This window comes from Numida meleagris, chromosome 4 (genome assembly GCF_002078875.1).
Source record: "Numida meleagris isolate 19003 breed g44 Domestic line chromosome 4, NumMel1.0, whole genome shotgun sequence".
NCBI classification, from domain to species: Eukaryota; Metazoa; Chordata; class Aves; order Galliformes; family Numididae; genus Numida; species Numida meleagris.
Window position 1 is genome coordinate 11,632,291 of NC_034412.1, and position 19,074 is coordinate 11,651,364.

The 19,074-nt window shown below is 39.7% G+C and overlaps 2 protein-coding genes across 13 annotated transcripts in view; one reads left to right on the forward strand and one right to left on the reverse strand.

Moving 5' to 3' along the window:
* Nucleotides 1-3,432, reverse strand: part of COL4A4 (collagen type IV alpha 4 chain) — a 68,000-nt gene extending 64,568 nt beyond the window's left edge. For 2 of the 3 annotated variants that reach the window (XM_021395306.1, XM_021395304.1), the window contains exon 1: nt 3,319-3,432. The gene's annotated coding sequence lies outside the window, so the exon portion shown is untranslated. Of the gene's footprint in view, nt 1-2,817; nt 2,891-3,318 lie in introns of those variants that run through there. The other variant, XM_021395305.1, reaches the window with a different exon arrangement.
* The window catches only part of COL4A3 (collagen type IV alpha 3 chain), a 131,171-nt gene that overhangs the window by 59,251 nt on the left and 52,846 nt on the right, over nt 1-19,074 (forward strand). For 6 of the 10 annotated variants that reach the window (XM_021395316.1, XM_021395310.1, XM_021395313.1 and 3 more), the window contains 2 exons: nt 15,705-15,761; nt 18,468-18,557. Coding sequence is in view for 3 of the 10 variants with exons in the window: in XM_021395307.1 (XP_021250982.1) it covers nt 3,621-3,701; nt 15,705-15,761; nt 18,468-18,557 (228 nt within the window). In the remaining 7 variants the exon portion in view is untranslated. Of the gene's footprint in view, nt 1-9; nt 2,669-3,472; nt 3,702-14,101; nt 14,360-15,704; nt 15,762-18,467; nt 18,558-19,074 lie in introns of those variants that run through there. The other 4 variants (XM_021395307.1, XM_021395308.1, XM_021395309.1 and 1 more) reach the window with 3 other exon arrangements.

Sequence of the window (19,074 nt, forward strand, 5' to 3'; positions counted from 1 at the left end):
ATATATATATCTGATGTCCAATTTTACATGAATAATTACTGGAAAATGAAAATGTATTACCCATTTAAATATATCATACTGCACGGCTTTATATTGGCATTACGTTATATTGTCCCTTTACAAGCAACCTTTTTATCAGCTATCCAAATATTTCAAGAGACCTACATATGAAATTACATATCATCAGGAGAAGGGTATGAGATTTCACTCTGGAAAAAAATAAGTCTTCCTCCACTACAATGAACAAAGAGCATCCTGCGCAATTATTTTTTAAAAAAACTGTCATACCCACTGATTTTGCTAAAAACTTTAGAAAGAAGATGTGACACATTTCCACAGTAAGGACTTAATGAACTTAAAAAAAAAAAAATTGTCTGCACTTTTAAGACCAGATTTAGCAGTATCTTCTGCAAATTGGGCTGGACTAGGCATTTGTGTAGGCATCTATATGTGCTTCTGGGCAAAGGAGGTCTACTCTGAGTGCCAAACAAGCCATATGCATTTTCAGGTCAAGAATTCTATGTACATGCATTGATAGACAGCAGTCATAGCAAATGTCACCTGGATTGTTTTATTTTTAGACCATTTTTTTTCCACAGTGTTTGAGAGGATTTAGGAAACTGGAAGCCCTAAGCACAAGGCCTCTACAGTTCCAGACAGATAAAATTTTGCAAATATAAATTAACTACACTGCGCACCTGTGACCTCTGACTTACATCCACCAGAACACATGTACAGTTCCATGTGAAAATGTGCTGCACCAACCTTTTTGTAAGCTCAAGTTTCATAAATCCAAAGAAATGGCCAGTTCCTGTGCAGACTTTATATACCACAAATAAGAAACAAGCTGAAATCCTTTGGAATAAGGCACATCTGGCAAAGGATTCAAAGAAGTTATTTCAAATTTGAGGGCTTAGAGGCTGTGCTTTTCCTAGGATGCCACAGATTTTCACAATCTTTTTTCAGAGCTGTAGTCTTCTAACTCTGGGGAGGTTAATTTTGAGGAGACTGAACACTGCCTAAACAGACAGGGATTCACTTCCTTTGGATAAGTCCCCTGAGTAAGGAAAGGCAATCAGTTACTGGGAAGGGAGCAAGGATCTGAACCTGCAGCCAAGAGGCTGCTCTCTTTCAACTGCTCAGTAGCTGTTTTTTCTTAACTAGTGAGTGTGCAGCTCCTGAAACATTACTTTCTTGCTTTCTGTAATTCAGTGCAACAGCTGTCTAACTAGAACTAATCTGTGAATAATATTGACTTCTATGTGTATGCATAGTATATCTATATCCCATAGTATGAAGAGACTTTGTAAACAACCACGTGCTGACTAATGAATGAACAGCCTAAGGCAACCAGTCTGTGCTGCAAGATCACACTCTACATGTACTGAGCAGCTCTCCATTCATCTGCAAAATTCTTACTCTCTTTTTGTGCTCCAGTTTTCCATCTGTAACCCCAAAGTGATATGCAAGTGTCACCAAAAGCAAGCTCATGTAATTCTCAAAAACCTGGGGCAGGGGGAGTGGAGAAAGCTTGCACTGTAACAAAGATGTGTTGTTTAGTGTCCAGAAAACAACCAAGAAGAAAGACAATTTTATACTTACAGACTCTGATGAGATATGACCACAGCTCCTTGTGAGGATTTTCCCATTTTTGCTTGAAAGCTGACTAATTTTTCAGAAGATTCCACATGGATTTTCACCATTTAAAAACTGACTCAATAGCTGTGTATTATAGCAGGATTTCATTAACTAGATCCTCTGCATATATTTATGTATTTCTTTTCATAATGTTTTTCCTGCTTTCTTCTACTTCCGTTTCTTCCAATACTTTTTTGGCCTTGTATTCAAGAGCCTCCCTCTCCTCTTTAATGAGACTTACACTGCTCATCTTGCGCATGAAGTTGTGCTATTTCTGAGTAGTGACAGCTCTCTTCCACTGTCCTCTCATTTGCTTCCCCTGACCTTGCTGTCCCAGAGAACCTCACATCTTTTCACTTCTGTGAGACTCTATACAACCTTCTCTGACTAACACCACGTTAAAGTGATATATTCAGGCATTTGTAAAGTGGAGGTGCCTTTGGCTTACAAACAACTTGAGGCCACATTTTTGTCCTTTTTACAGTATTCCTGCATGAAAAGCATAGCATAGTTGACAGGTTTAGTCCTAGTTTCTCTATACCTGCTAGCTTGCTCTCTCTGATGCTTGGAATTTGAGAGTGAAGGTGATTGCATCTGTTGTGATGAACAAGGTCTCTGACACTGAATGTTCTGCTCTGCTCCTCCAGAAACATTTTTGCTGCTGGTCTCGAACTTCTGGAGGAAGCAGCCCCAGTAACTGGCTTTCATGGCAGATTTCATAGGGGCTGAGATGAATCTCTGAATGGAGATCTGGCTCTGCTGCCCTCATGCCTGCACAAGCAGCTGTTCTCCAGAGCTCAGTGGCTGCTTTGTGCTCCTGAAAGACTTTGGATATACGTTTCACCAGTAGTCCTAATCGACTTTATGTACCTATTGTTATAAAGTGAGGCTTTTTCTGTATCACTTGTAGTGCTTTTTGAGGCCTCTGACGCAGGACACTCTGTACAGCACTCAAGAACACTACAACTAAGTATGATGGCTGTGGCCTTGCCAGCACTTCTTCAGTTCGCTATCTCTGAACAGCACTCAGGTACGATGCCACCTTGGACATACAGTATTTTTCTCAATAATAAAAAATATGATAAACTTTCCATATTGCCAACACTCTGCAAATCACATTTCAATTGAGAAAACCTTTATATTACTGTGTGAAAAAGGCCGGGAAGAAGCACTTCTCACCAGTACACTTTTATGCAGCGGAAGGCACTTTCTCTCGTTAGCCGCCTCATCAGCAGCACTTCCTCACGGAGGAAGGCGGTAGCTCCGTTGGAGGGCGAACACTCCCGCAGGGCAGCAGCCGGCGGCGGCAGTGCCCCGGGCGCGGCGCTGAGTCCCGCAGTGCCGCCGCTCCCCGCGGCCCCGTCTCGCTCCTTCCCGCTTTCCCCTCCGACCTTGCTCCTGCCCCGGTGTCACCTGCCCTTCCCTCCGGGGCGCTACAGGGACGCCGCTCCGGGCGGGCGTGGGCCCTGGCCGAGCTCGGGCGGTCCCCGTGCCCGCTGCCGGCCGCTCGGGCGGCGCCCCACACAGCACCGCAGTGAGGCGAGGAGCGGTAACCCTGGGCCGCTTGCACTGCCCCGCGGGCGGGCCGACTCCTCAGCGCGCTGCCCAGCCCTGCAGGTGCCGCGGCCAGGCGGGACGGCCTCAGGTACTGCCGCCCGGGGCTGCCCCTCCGCCGCTCACCTCAGTTCCAGGCGGGAAAGCCCCCGGCTCCTCGCTCGCGCTGCGCCCGCTGAGGGCGGACGGACGACGGCTGCCGGCGGTGCCCCAGGCAGAAGACACGGGGGGGTGGGAGGGGAGCAGAGGGGCGGCCCGAACTGCCCCGCCCCGGCCAGCCCTGTCCCAGCCCTGTCCCTGTCCCCACCCCAGGGAGCCGGGAGCGCCGAGGAGGGTGCGAGGCGGCAGCCCCGAGGCCAAAAGCCGCGGGCGGGGGGCAGAGTTCGGGTGCGGGGCCGAGCTCCTTCGGACGCCGCGCGTGCAGCGGGATGGCGGGCAGGGGCTGCCCACAGCGCCTGGCGCTGCTGCTGCTGCTCACCCTACTGTGGCCGCGCCGCGCCACGGCTGAGGTGAGTGCACGGGACGGGGCGGCGGCGCGGGCTCCCGCGGGGCAGAGCGGTCCCCCTCTGCATCGCAGCAGCAGCGGTCGCGAGGGAGAAACGCGAACGTGTTGCACGGTGAAGTGATGCACCTCAGCCGCGTCCGGGTGCGGTGTACCTGAGGTATCGCCCCCAGTGCCGGGTACCGTTACGTCGCGCAGCGGCTGGAGCCGACGGGGCGCTCAGTCACCCCTTCTCCCGGGCGCGAAGGAGCGGTCCTCGCGGAGCCGCAGCGAGGCACGGTCCTTCCCGCCCCACCCTGCGGCCCGAAGGCTCCCTGGGGCCCTGCCCGGGGCTCACAGCGGCTGTGGGGCTTTGCGCTCGCGGCGGGACCAGGGCGCCGTGTGGGTGGGGCGGTCCTGGGGGATCCGCGAGGCAGCGCCTTCTGTCTGCAGCACCTGCGTCGACTTTGCTGCAAACTCACCTTAGAGCACGATTTGTCGCTCAGGTCTGTGATGCATGTGCATCACTGTCGGTCCGTGTGTTCTCCTATGTCATACTTTTAGTTCTTGCTGAGCCTTTCTCCTCTGTTTGGCTGTAACACTTAGATATGTGTTTCCAACTGGAGAGGAGCAGTCAGCTACGGGGCACACAGGTCAGTGTGGCTCTCCGCATTTCTGGTACTTGTCCTTCAGAAAACTGCTGGTTTCAGAAAATTTCAAGTTCCATTTCGCCAAATTGTCCGCAATGTTAATTTCTGCCTACATGTTCTTACTGCGTATGGAAACACTGTCAGTCACCTCTATAAGAAAACATTCGGATCATCTACTCATCAGTTGCTGCTAAATAGAGCCAAATGTTGCTTCTGCTGTAAAGATGAACAAAACAAATTAATTAGTAATAATGTTTCTTTTAAAATATTGCAGCTGTTCCATCCACTTAGTGTGGGTAAGGTGCCTAAAACAGAACAAGCACCTCAAGATCACGTGTTCTTTCATGGCAGTCTGTAATTAACTTGCAGACAAGATTAGTCATTTAACAAAGATCCAATTGTTTTGTTTATGAAGGAATTAAAATACCTCTTGGTTCTTATGTAGAACAGGGGTGCCAGATCTGTTTGCCATTTCAGTAAATTACTAATTTTGTGCAAAGTTTTTTCAGATCCTGCATAGAAAGCAAGATGAATAAACTTAACTCCTCTCTCTGTCTTTCACCTAGTTTGCTCTTCTTGATACCATTTTCCTCTTCTGCTGGTACGTCTCATGACCCTTGTTGCTCCTAGGACATGAATATCATCATATACACCTCTGGGTGGCTCGTAAGAGCACAGGCTGCATGCCAGGAACTGCTCCCACAGCACGCACTTTCTCTAAGCTTCTATTCTGGCTGCATTGGTCTGTGTTGGGTTTTTATCTCCAAGGGAAGGGAAAAGGAGGTGTACTAACAAGAGACTACGTATTTCTTAGTAAAGCTCTTCACCACTTTCTAGCAAGCGTGGTAGGATTCTGGAGTATTTGCCAGTCTTGCAGCCTTTTTGACAAGGGTAAATCATGAAGCTCCCAGCTTTCTGGAACATTGTCATTACCAGATCCTCGTTTACACTTAAGTCTTAAAGGCTGGATATAGGATGGTAAGAAGTGTCTGCACTTCAAGATTTCTACCCAAGTTTTGCTGCTTAAGCAAAACTTGACTGCAAGGTACCAATTCAGTGATACTCCCACAATTCAGGGGATGTCAGATATTGTCTGAGATCAGTTAAAACTAGGTTTACAACAGATAACCAAGATCAGTTTAAGATTCAGATGTCACAATTTCTGGGTTGTTTTTTGTTTTGGTTTGGTTTTTGTATGAAAGGAAAAATTCTGTTTGAAGTATTTTTTGTAGATGATGGAGGAAATTAGAACTTTAAAACAAGGTTTCATTTGATATCCTAGTTTGTGGCTAATGTTAACTGGCATAAAGTGATTTATTATAATAATTGACGGAATAAATCACAGCATCTGGGATGGAGTGCCCATTACAAAGAAACAGTCAGTGTTTATGTTTTAAAATCATGCTACACTTTCATACAAAAATAAATTGATATTTGACCAGCAATCATTATTTTTGCTGCATGCCTATGTTGCAAGATGTTTTAATACAGGCAAATGCTTAGCGTATGTTTTTCAATGGCTCAATAAGTAATTTATTCCCAAAGACAAGAAAGAAAATTATTAATTTGTGCCTGCTGCTGTTTATATAGTAAATTTTGGTCTTCAGTCATGACTTCTCTGTCCTTAGGAGCTTGAATTTTCTGGCACACGCTAGGGAGTATTATTATCTGCATTCCTGGCCACTGGCATGCTCTAATCACATCTTCTGAAAACTCAGCAGAAGTAGCATCTTCCCATGTCAAAGGCTTTCAGCTTACTTCGTGTATTCCTTCATTCCAAATATTGATGTTATAATCCTTTGGATTTTCCCACTGTTCTTCTAAATACTTTAGAATAATAGGAGAAAAAAATCATTTTTTTACTCGGGGAACAAGATCTTTCTAATTCTTCAAATATATTTTATTCCTCTCAGAAAAAAAAATATATTTTCCATTGTTTCATTTTAACAGCAGCTGAAGCTAGTACTTTCTTGATATAAGTGTATAATCCACTTCTCTCTTTTGATACCATTCATGTTCTTCTTTCATGGCTTAGGGTGATGAATGTCTTGAAATGAAACATGAATCTAAACAATGTTCCCTGACATTTGCTGTAACAAATGACACTGAAAAAAAAAATGCATTGGTCAAGTTCATTAATTCTGAATCAATGCTGCTTCTTAGTGGCATCGTTCATTTTTATGATAATACCATGTCATTCAGGATAAAAGAAGGTTTCTACTTGAACAAGATTACTCATTTGTAAGATGCTCATCACCTCACGTTACCTGTATTTCTGGATTTTTATTGTAATACCATTATTGTATTAGCTCACAGAATAAAGTCAAGTATTCTGTATTCTATATTTGCAGCAATCATTATTCTTTGCATTTTTTCATCATTGCAGTAAAGGGGAGATAACAAATTCAGTGACTAAAATGCTTGAGAAGATCTTTTTTCCATCTTCTTTCTCACTTCTGTTTACAACCTGTGACTAGGCACAAGTGTTTATATTCCACAATTAATTTCTTTTTTCTGTAGGTGGAATTCACAGGCAAATACTTGTATGCTTTTCTTCTTGCAGTATTTTTTTGTCTGTTTGTTTGATTGGTTTCCTAATTATATGCAAACTATATTGCTGTCACAAATACATCTTAATATATGGCTCTGGGAGTGAACAATATAATGTTCTAGCTCAGACATGAACACCTCTAAGCCTGCTAAAAATGGGATGCAGGCTGACTGGCTTTGTGTAACCAGGGATCGAAATGCTGGAAGGACAACACAGTGTCACGGTGAGAACGTTCCTTTTCTGCCTTCTTTGGAAGCACCCAGGTTCTCTGTTCCACGGGGCAGCTGAGAAGGGAAGACATGCACCTGAATATACAAAAGAGAGTTCACTGAGCATGTTAGAAAAACAAGTTCTTTGTGAAGTGCTCTCTTTGATTTGGTTCATACGATCCCAAGTCTGAAGTCAATGGGGGTGTTACTCTGATCATTGGGCCTAATTTATACTAGACTGTTCTGATCCTGATTGCCTCTGTAATTAGTTGTTACGCAGACATCATCTCCATAGAGAAACAGGCCGGCATCAGAGTGCTGCAGAGCTGTTTTTCTCACTGGGCCACGATCAGAGTTAGTGTAAATGGGCACAGTTGCCCTCATGTTAGTGCATCAAAACTGGTGGAGTTCTGCTCACTTATGCCGCGTGGTTGCTTGCTCTGATGGCCAAGAAAGGTTAAGCATTCTGTTTAGAGCTGTATGCTGCAGCATACAGTTGAAAGATGCTGAACCTTATTAGGGATTCCTTGTAAAACTCTTGTGAAACATGAACTGCTAACACTTAATGTGTTGCTTCTTCTAACAAATCTGCAAAGTAAATACACATTTAAGCAAAGCTGTGTAATTCAAGTTATATTGCTGACTAAATAATATTAAAATGATCAAAATAGACAGGTAAACATTGATTCCTTCTTCATTGCTTTGCATTTCTTAGAGAAATAACAGCATTTTATTTTGAGGTCTTTGCTAGCAATCTCTTCCGCAATACCTAGAGCTGGTTTATGATAGCATGTCTGTGAAACAAAATACTTTGCTGTTAAGTGCAGCTAGCATGGGATGTCCGGTCATCTGTTTTACTGTCACATTCTCACCCTGCTGCCTAACAAAGTAACACTAGAAGGCTCAGTGTGTTGGCATGGATTACAGGAGCCTAGGAGGAAGGTGAAATACAAAAAGGCTTTTTTCTTCTTAACTGTTTACAGGCCCTGCCTCTCTTGTGCACAGAAAAGTTTCTATTTTGCCACACCGTGTATTCCTAGTTTTATTTTCATTACTTCTCTGGTATTGTAACTTAGCAGTTTTGTGGTAGGGTACAAGTCTCACAGGTTTAGAGGTTTTCCATTTGGCTTGGTTCAGTGAAGGCGTTTTAACTGGGGCTTTAAGGTGCATTTTTTCCACAAATTGTTTTGGAGGAAGCTGCAAGAAAAAGCAACCTTTTTTGGTTGGTTTTTTTTTTTTTTTTTTAATCTGTGGAATCACAAAGCCTTTCAAAAAGGAAAAACCACAGCATGTGCAAAGCTTTCTCTGAGCAAGCCACTGTTGCTTTCGTAGCTATTTGCACCACTTAACAGAAGATGCACACCAGGAATTCTATGAATATACAAATATACAGGCCTGAGGAGACAACACTTATGGCGAATACCATTCCCACACTTAGCAGCTGAGAAGAAATACAAAGCGTGTGATATAACACTGATCGTATTAAGGTAGGATAGCAAAAAATAGCTAGTTATATTATCTGAATTATTTGTTATTAGATTACTCTTTTAAGACAGCACTCTCTTAGGAAGGAAGAGTACGGATGAATAAGCTGATTAAACACCCTTAAGAGTTTGCTACACAGAAAATTCTGTGACTTGAGTTGCCTAATCTTTTTTTTCCTGTGGAAAGGAAGAATATGTGTTTGTGTTTTCCCTTTGTCCTGTTCATGATTGGGAGGAAAAAACACACGAAACAACAAAGCACAAGGATGACATTTATGGGTCTGCCATGGGAGATTTTACCAGTTTGAGTGTAATGTGAACAGTTAGCTCCAGTTTCTGATAACCCTCCTCACAGTAGCACTCTAGGGAAATTGTAAAGTAAAATACTGGTCACTGGAAGTATCAAAAATTCCTGTGTTCTAGCAGAAAAAGAAAGCCATGATTCTTTCTATTTAAAGAGGGAATAATTTTGTATCCTCTTTGTAGAACAAAAGCAACACAGGAAAAAAATCAAACCCACTGTAGATCAATTTGGGAGTTTCAACTGCACCCAACATGTTACAGAGACACTGAGTAATTTGAGGCAGCTTCTACAACACAGGCCTCAGTGGTCATCAGTGAGCTCCCAAATTTCAACTGGTAACAACTCAGCTCTTCTTCTAAATGACAGCCTTTTACTTGTTCTACACTGAATAGTTAAGTATAGTACAAAAGAAAAATTGCAGAGTGTTTTAAGTGATTTTGTTTTTTCAAACACACAATTGACCCTGCTTAAACATAGGCAAGAGATACAAGAAATGTTAGGAAAAATTTGTATCAGTTTTACTGTAAAACTTTTGTTGTTGGCTTGTTTCTTGTGATAAATATGAATACTTACAATGAAAGTATTTGGCTAACTGTACAAAACTGTCATTAAGCAAAGTTCTTAGGCAACATTTTTTTAGTTTTAAAAGTGATTAGGTTTTCAAAACTGTTTAAAAATTCTGAAGTGAAAAGAGTTTTCATACACATGTACCCATAATATCATAGAAAGTTGTCTAACTGTTAATTTACAGCAGCTTCTCCTGTTTATCCATGTCAGTGTTTTGACATAAGTTTTCAGTTGGTTTGCAAATGCAATTACGAACATACATTTGTATTACATGAAAGAACAGAAAAGAACTCCGGACAGCTTGAAATTAAGAACAGAAAGTATAGAAGTTCTTATCTTATCAAATACAGATAGGTGCATTTGGGATGTTCACACTGATCACAAATTGTGTATTTGTTAATTAGACACAAAATACTGCTTCTATGAAATGATATTAAGATTATTTTCCTGTGATCATAAATGCTTAGGATTTCTGTTTTGCTCCTCATACTGAAAGCAGCACATGGCCAGCATTATAAGGTCCACGATACTGAGGAGTATTGATTCAGTAGCTATTCCCTGTGCAAAGTTCCCAAAACAAGCGTTTCATGGAGCTTATTCAACAGCAGCAATGTCTGTAGTGTTACAGTTGTCTTCCACAGCATCCTCAGAGATCAGCTCTCCCTGTATGAAACGTTATTGACTGAGTTGTTTATTAATTAAAGTTGCAGCTTTAATTCTTCATAATGGAAATTGAAAAACAAATTTTTCAGGTGCAAGGCATTCATCTGGTAGGCAAAATGCTATGAATTCTGATGGCATTCGCTGCTGTTAACAAGAGTCTTCTAAGGTAGGAATGTTTGGCTGCCTTCCAGTTCACAAGTGACTACACAATATGTCAGGGTTTGGGAACTGGCATATTTTCCTTCATCTCATCATCTCCTATTTCTACTCTATGTTGTCTATACTTATTGAAGGCTTAATAATTTGGTTTTGTTGTACTGGTCCAGCAATCACTGAAAAAACACAAAGGTCTTCGTGGTCTTTGATAATTTTAATGAATTCATGTTTGATGCTTAGAATGCATGAAAAACTTTTAGTATACAGATAGCAATTGTGAGAGTGGTATTTTGTTTTGATAGCAATGTTTTGGTGCGAGGGGACTTCATTCTCCAGAACCTTGTAGGCTATATGACGATTTACATTTGTACAGCATGAGGAATATGCTGCCAAGGTCACGTATCTACTAACCGTGCCTAGATAGAATTACTAACTGTGCTAGGCTAGCTAAGTATCCTAACACAAGTGCATCTTAGGCCCAGGAAAAAAAAAAAAAAGATTTTCCTTATATAGCTTTTCCCACAGTAGGAACTTTTTTTTCTGGACAGCTGTGATGTCAGATTGCCTGCTTGGGCAGGTTAGGACAAACTGTTAAAAACATGATTGTGTCCAGGCTAGAAGCTTTACCTAGTGCTGTAGTGTTCTTCAGAAAACGCTGCATCTCTGTGCAGCATGCATCCCTCAGCACAAGTCTGTAGTGCAGATAATTGTTAAAGCAAAATTTCCCACTTAACACAATCATAATATTTTACATTCACTTTTATTAGATATAACAGAAAACACATGGTAGAGATCATTAGCAAAATGGTCCTTTTGTAGTTATAAACATTATATGGACATCAACTATTTAAGCAGTATTATTCTGTATGCTCAGTTGTGGTTTATAGACAGCTGGAATGTGCAAAGTGATTGCTTTGCACTGAGACAGCTCAGGAGGAATCTCTGTGTGTCAGCAGTCTTGAAAATTCATAATCAGGGCTCTTTAAGGAGTTGGCTCACTGATACATAATTTTTAATTAGTATTAGAGACTAAGAGAAAATATAGAAAACTGGAAACTAACAGATAATTTACTTCTACTCAAAAAAGGATTATTGTGATGACCTGCAAAATTATAGACAGCTCAGGATGCTGTTATTGAGCAGAAGTTGGGAAAGAAAATGAAAAATAAAAGGGAAAAAAAAAAAAAGAGGAGAAGAAAATGTATTATCACACACACAAAAAAAAATAGATCTTGTCCAACAAACCTGGTTTCATGTTTCAGTGGAGTTCTTCTTTAGTGATCCTTGAAGTTAGAAGATAAAAACGCGACGACAGGATAGGTGAGGTACTAATAAAAATGAAATTTATATGAATATTCAGACTGCAGTTTTAATAATAAGCATGATCAGCTGCTAGAACCACCAGTGAAGGAAAGTGAGGTCTTCACTACTCACTTGAGAGAAGACACCTGGGCTATTTTAACTGTCTGATGTAGTTAATGGATGTCACTTGCGCTGCTCTTAATTCATGTTAAAATTCCTCATGTTGAACAGTCATCTTTCATTTGTGTTAACCAGGACTTACCTCTGGAATCAGTGGTGTTCACTCATGAAATTAAAGTCCAATCAGGCCTAAAGTGCAAATTTAAGCCCTGCTTCAACAAGATTACTATATTCCTACAGAACATGTTTAATTTCACGTCACTTTTCATCTGAATGAATGCCTTTATTACTCAGCCTGTGTGGTTTTGATCGAGGCTTCATCTGAAGCCTGCTTATAGTACACGATACCTGAGCTTGCTGCAGCGCACTTTGCTGCATCTCTGTTTTTGGTGCAGGATTACTTATTTGTGTTGGGTTTTTTTCTTTTAAAATATTTATATATTTTTATATTATAGCTGACCTACTCAACTCTAGATTGGAAATCTAGTTCCATCTTCCTATCTACTTGTTTGAAATGAATTGAGACAATTACTACAGAAGTCACAAAACTGAAAAACATGCAGTGAACATGTAGCTGCAGTAATGCATATAACTTCTTCATAACTATGAAGATGTTATTGTGAGGAATAATCTTTTAATAACTAATATTAAATGTCTCTGTTTTATAATTTGACTGTATACTATTGTTTTGTTGTAATCCTTTGATAAAGAAGCTGCAGGCATCTTGCAAGGCTGTGGAGACATCCAGGCAACATCAGTGGTGTAAATGAGCAATGATTTTTTGGTTCAAAGCTCCTTTACAGAAGGCATAATCCAATCTTATGTAAAAATCATATGCCAAAATATTTAGTGTTATCCTACTGACTGTGTAATGTAAAATCATCTTTGGTCTTTTCAGTTTAGTTTAAAGTTGTATGTGTTCACAAAAAGATCTAAATTGATCTGAAAGACAGCTAATGACAAATTAAGCACATTCTAAGCATTCTCACTTCTTGAGGAAGACTCTTTCTCTTCAAATGCTTTAATAACCTTGATTAGTTACGTAGCATCATAAACTTTTACATGTTCCCGCATTTAACTTTAGATTCGTCTGTGATTAATAAGTTAAAAGAAAAAGTTTCTTCTGTACCCATACATACCAGTTCTTCCACAGATTGTACCTATTATAGAAGAGTAATTTCCCTTGGTTATTTCTCTCCATGTCCTGAAAACTCTGTTTTGCATACAAATGCTGTAATGAATCTGTTTTTGATATTACTTTTGTGATTACAACGAAGATGCAACTTTGTTAAGGTCTATAGAGATATAATAGCAAGTAACCAATACTAGCAATAATAGAAGGCGGTGAGCATTTGTCAGGAAAGCTCACTATGGTCAGTAAGGGAATGCTCCCACTTGCACTGAATAAATCAGGAGAATCTGGAATACTTCAAGCACTTTTTCTTAGTAAACAGCACCTTTCCTGGGCTGACATGTGTCTACTAAATTTGTAAGCTAAATCTTTGCTTTAGCAATTGAGTTTGCTGAGTAATTGGATCTCATAGATTTTGCAGTTAATTTCCAATTTGCATAGGCAAGCTTTAAGAATGTGGTAGCTTGAGTCACTCACCAGCTCTGTACAGCAGTAAAGTGCGGGGCCTGCAACTGAACACTACCTTTATTGCATACTGTAAGTTTACATCTTTCCTTTGTAAGCTGAACACTAATCAGGTTCCGGTTTTATACTGCTTATCAGACATAGGCCAAAAATGTGTTAGTAAGATGTACTATTTTGAAGAAAATAATGATTGGGGTTGGAAGGTACTGATACTGAATAGGAAACAAGAACATTGATTGTCATATAGATTGTTTTCAGTTCATTTTGAGATGTCTGTCACTTTATATTTGTATATTTGTACTTAAATGCTTAAGATACCTGTCATATAACTTAGGCTGTGAATTTAGATTACCCAGTGGCAAACTGATAGAACTCACCTAGAAGAAATCAGGGTACTGTTTGTTGTTAAGTCTGAGCTACTCTTTATTCTTGTGTCTCTAGTGATTTAATCGTATTGATTAAAATAATACAAAAATTAGCACAGCCACACAGCTTGTGTTTTACATAGAATCATAGAACGGTTTGGGTTGGAAGGGTCCTCTAAGATCATCTAGTTCCAAGGCCCCTGCTGTAGGCAGGGTTGATGACTTTGTTCTCCAAATTTCTGATGCAGTACAACATACTCTCTAGTTGTCAGGTCTGGAGAAGAGTTTTCTTTAAATGTGCCAAAGAATTAAGTATTTAATGTTCAAAACACTAAAATCTTCTCAGAAACATCATATTATCACCTATTGTTCTGTCTATAGAATACATATTAACACTGTCATCTCTGGTGAAATTTGCTTTTTATGGCTGATTCTAATCTATATTTTATTTTGTAAATAGATGCTCATTTGAGGAATACACATTGCATCTGTTTTTAAATTAGTGGATGGAGCTATCTCACCTAACCTCAGCCACCTGAAAGACAGACAGCTTACATCAGTGGTTCTTCATAGAGAGCAGCAGGTGCCTGCAGCATCTTTCTTCCATCCTGAAAGAGGCATCTAAAAAGACGGAATGAGTTGTTCCAAACTAGCTGTCAAGTTCCCGTGTGTAGTCAGTGGAAAGACACAGACACCATCAGCTGTGTAGGAAATGAAGGTAGATAGCTGATACCAAACACCACAGTTTGGGGTCATAAACATAGACAAAATTGATCCCATCATGTGGGAAGAAAATATACTTCTCAGTTCTGCAAAATATTTTACCTGAGTACTGATACAGATAGATTCAAATGTAATGACAATCTGACACCATCCTTTTAAAATGTCATGGAGAACATTTTCTCCTCTCTATCTTTTGTTTCCTTTTTTTTTTTTTTTGTGAACACCACTGGAAAAGTTATAAATTTGGAACAATGCTGCTGTTGTATTACGACCATCTGTAGGGGTTAATTAATTCTATCTTCAAGATTTAAATAGAAATTTCATATCATACCATCTTAAAGACTTCAATCCCATTTAAAATACAATTGTTCCCTTTTTTTCTGAATTTTATGCAACTCGTGAAAATACCGTTAAAACTGATATAGGATATTTGTTACTTTGCTATTGTTTGGAACTGTACCATAGTATAAGTAATTGTGATAAATGTATATATTAAAATGAGAAGGTAACGTGAAAAATAACCTTCTTTCTGTGGGGTTACAATTGAAAAAGTCATTCAGCAAAACCTTCAAAAACAAAGGGAAGAGTTTAAGTATACAAAGAAAGACAATAAATGCAGCGTACTCCCTCTCTGTATGAAATACATAGCTTCAATAGCCTTGACAATGTTTTACTATGTAAAAAATTTACATTAATATTATTTTACTGCACTGAGATGGGATATGTCTACCTGAGTATAGAAAAGTCCTTGGCAGAATCATCCCAGATGGGCTAGGCTAGCTCAGGTCCTGACTGCACGATAGCTGTAGCAGGAACAGGGCATAGGGAGGTTAACATTTCTCATACTCCCCAGGGGATCTCAGATGTGTTTTGCAGCTCTGCTTGAGCTCACTGCTCAAACTGAGTACAAGAGTTAGCTGATGTAGTTATCCTTTCTATCCAGTTACCTACTGAGTGTCTTTGTTTTGTTTTTTTTTTCTCTTGTTTGTTACAAATTTTTAAATTAATCATCAGTATTTAGTGCTGTGATCCCAAACTCTTGAATTTTAGACTTCATGTTGATATTAGTAGTTCAGATGGTGCCAGCTTCTTGGCCTTCACCCCAACTTAGAAAGGGAAGCAGTGACCTTACCTGTCTCAAAAGACTGTACTGAGCAATAATGAGCTATTTTCTTCTGTTGAGAATCACCACCCTTCATGAAGAATTTTTTTAAGTTGTATTATCTTAAAAAAAAAAGAGAGAACAAAACAAAAAAACCATGTAGTTCTCATTTATCTTTCACCAAGAAATACAATGAGAAAAATAATTTTACTATAAAATTCATCTTTTTGTTTTCCAGAACTGTGTATGCAAAGGTAAAAGCCCCTGCTTTTGTGATAGCGTGAAAGGCAATAAGGTAAGAGCAAATACATATTTCCTAGGATTAGTTTATAGTGGAAATTGGTAACATATTAGTTGAGTTGATATAGTGAGTGAATTTATTTTGTTATGGTATTCTGTCAGTGGAATCTATGGAGAATTGTAAAGGTAATACATTATCTCACCAAAGAAAAAGTTAAAATAACTCTGGACACTGTTTAAGAATTTAAAATATATTTATTAATTTATTTATATTTATTAATATTAATTAACAATTGTTTACAGTTTTGTGTGATGTTTGGTTAGGTTCCTTTTACAAACTCCTAACAAATGCTTTCAGTTCTCACTACCCCGGCAGCAGCAGCTCTCCTGTTACAAATTTCATAATGGCATCATGTTCATTGTACTCTCTTTCCACCTCTGGACCTTGCCTACCTGCACCCACCACTGACCTCACCTTTTCCAGTTCCTGAAGAAAAGGTACATGCACTGGTGTCAAACAGATAAATCCACAGTCCAAGATGAGTGTCTGGGTCCTGATCACAAACACCTTGTCAGGAGCAGGAGAGCAGTGTCAGGTCTCTCAAAAGTAACAGAACTGCATGCAGCTCTGCCTGTTGCCAATAGTTGCTTGGCAGGGGCTCAGTGTGGCTTTTAGACAAACCTGAATTACACAAATGCCAAAAATTCTTTCAAACTCTTTCTTGTAGTTTGAAAAACAACTGATTCACAATGAAAGGGGCATTATTAGAGAAGTCATGGTTGTAGTTCGGGATAACTGTGGGACACAGTGACTGCTGTACTAAACCTTAACAATAGGTTTCATTTGTGTACACATCATGATGTCAATATAGACTTAGGGTTGTGATCAGCCCCACTGATCAATACATTAGCTTGGTAAAGAATTACTCTCGACTTCTCTTCTGTGCTTAAGTATGAGGAATGTCATATTGTACCACTGCTATTCTTGCCTTTAGGAAGCTTAGTTTTGGTGGTGGAGAAAAGTTCTCTCATATTAAAATATGAAAAATAAGAAAAAAAAAAATAAGCTGTCCACTAAAAGAGAAATATTGATGAGTGAACACCCACAACTTGTCTTCATCAGTTCTCTTTTAAATCTACTGAGCAATTAGTAGGTAACAGTTAGTTACACTGCTGAAGATTTTTTAGGTAGCACTGAAAAGTGAGGACAATTTACATTCATTGGTATGTTTTCGTAACTGTTCAACATTAAGAAATTCTCCAACCTGAAAAATCTCCGATATTCTTGATCTGTCAAGAAGAAAGTGTGGGTAAAACTGCAGGTGCAGAATGAGTATGAGTGAAGTGATCAGGCAAACACATTTCTTCTCTGTATCTGAAGTGCATCCCACAGCTCGCTGCAGCGAGCGTGTAGTATGTTCAGTAGCTTCAGAATTACTTTCGTTTTCAATGGGATAGTACCACACCCCCTCCAGTGGCACATCTTGGTACAACATGTCCTTTTTGCTTCTCTTGGGTTGGCACTGGCTGAAAACAAATGATTTGTAATAAAAAGCTATGCCTGTTTGTGATATGGATCTCATAGACGCTTTGTAATGCCATCTTCATCCTTTACTTGTGTTTAAATATTCTGGGATTATCTGCTGTGTTAATATACATACACATTCCCAATTCAGAAGATATTTAAAATCTGGTGAGATTGTGAGGGGTGAGAATTGATGGAGGGACAAGCCAAGATATTTCCAGCTCCTCAAGACTTTTTTGGAGCCTATCATGTACAGTGAATGCTAAGATACCAGTAAGATAACTTCTGCACAGCAGAATTGTAATGTGTAAGTCACCTCTGATAAAACAATAGGAAAGTAGATTTCAAAGGAATTGATTACCCCATCCTCTCTCTTCCACTCACACTATGATGTAAACAGTCCTGAATAACTGACTCTTCAAGAAAGTAAAAGGGATCATGCTAGACTGCTTCTATCTAAAGAGTTAAATCCTTTTTACGAGTTGCTATGCCTGAAGCACTTTATTTTAACCAGGGTAAAGCTTGCATGTTTGTTATATTTAACTATAAAACTGAGAATGCCCTTCCTGCTGTAAGTTCACCTCCTTTATTCTGTTTGGCTAACTTTAATCTTCTGTGTTTCCTTTACATGGTTTGGTTATTTGAACTCAACCTTTAAAAAAAGACATGAAAATGTAATTGGATGGCTTAATCTTTGAGACACAGTAAAATGTTAAAATGCTGTAACTTTAAACGTATTTTTATTCTATCCGAACAGTTTTACTACATTTTCACTTTCACTATTTCTTTCCGTGGCTTGCATGAAGAGACGTATTGATGATTTGGAACTGGCCTTGCTGTGTAATGGCAGTCATTAAGTTTGCCAACCAGAAAGTCGGAGTGCTATGGTGATTTCAAATCTGTGTTTCTTGTTGAGGCTAAATGTGGTATATAAATATTAACAAGAAATATGTGTCAATTACTTTCTTAACTTTTCATGCTGCCAGTTAAATTCTGTATTCTGCGAAAACTTGAGTGCTTATGTCTTCTGATGTCTTCATAATTAGCATGTGACTTTAGTGGTACCACGCGGACTAGACAGCACTCAAGTCAGTATGGGCAAGGACATATCTGCCACAGTAGTAGACACAGATGTAGAAGTTCAGAGGTACTAAAAATACTGAATGTCTTACAAATAAGTTATCAAAAGGAGAAATAAGCAATATTTTCAAGACTTCTTTTTCTTACCATTTACAGGGTGAAAAAGGCTTCCCTGGTGTTCCCGGTCCACCTGGTCATAGAGGCTTTCCAGGTCCGGAAGGGCCTCCAGGACCACAGGGACCAAAGGTAGGTTTCTGTGGTGAGAGAAAGACACTAGATCTGTGCTTGACTGTGGAAGTAAGATATGACTGGATAAAGAATTATTTAAAAAAAAAAAAACAAAAAAAAAAACCAGCAAACAACAACAACAACTGAAAAAAACCACCTGTTCAGGAATCTCCCATTTGATGGTTGATGTTATGTGGTCAGAAGCTGCAATGTTCATTTTTGAATGAGTGGAAGTAGGTGATATGAATATAAGCTTTTGTCATCAGTTTTCCAGAAATCAGTTTTAAAGCACTTGGACTGACCTGCCAGAGGCAAGGAATATGTGTCTAAATACATTTTAGTAGCATAAGTGCAATTTTGTCTAACAGTGTACTCTGACATCTGTTGCTAGAAAGAGAGGAAACAAGCTGTTATGGTTTTGTGATTTTTTTTGTTGTCGGTATTCCACATCATTACATCATGTAAGGTACGGGCAGTTAAAGGGTTAATTCCCCGGTTACTGTAAACTGCCTTTTTTGGTGTGGCCCTCTGAGGG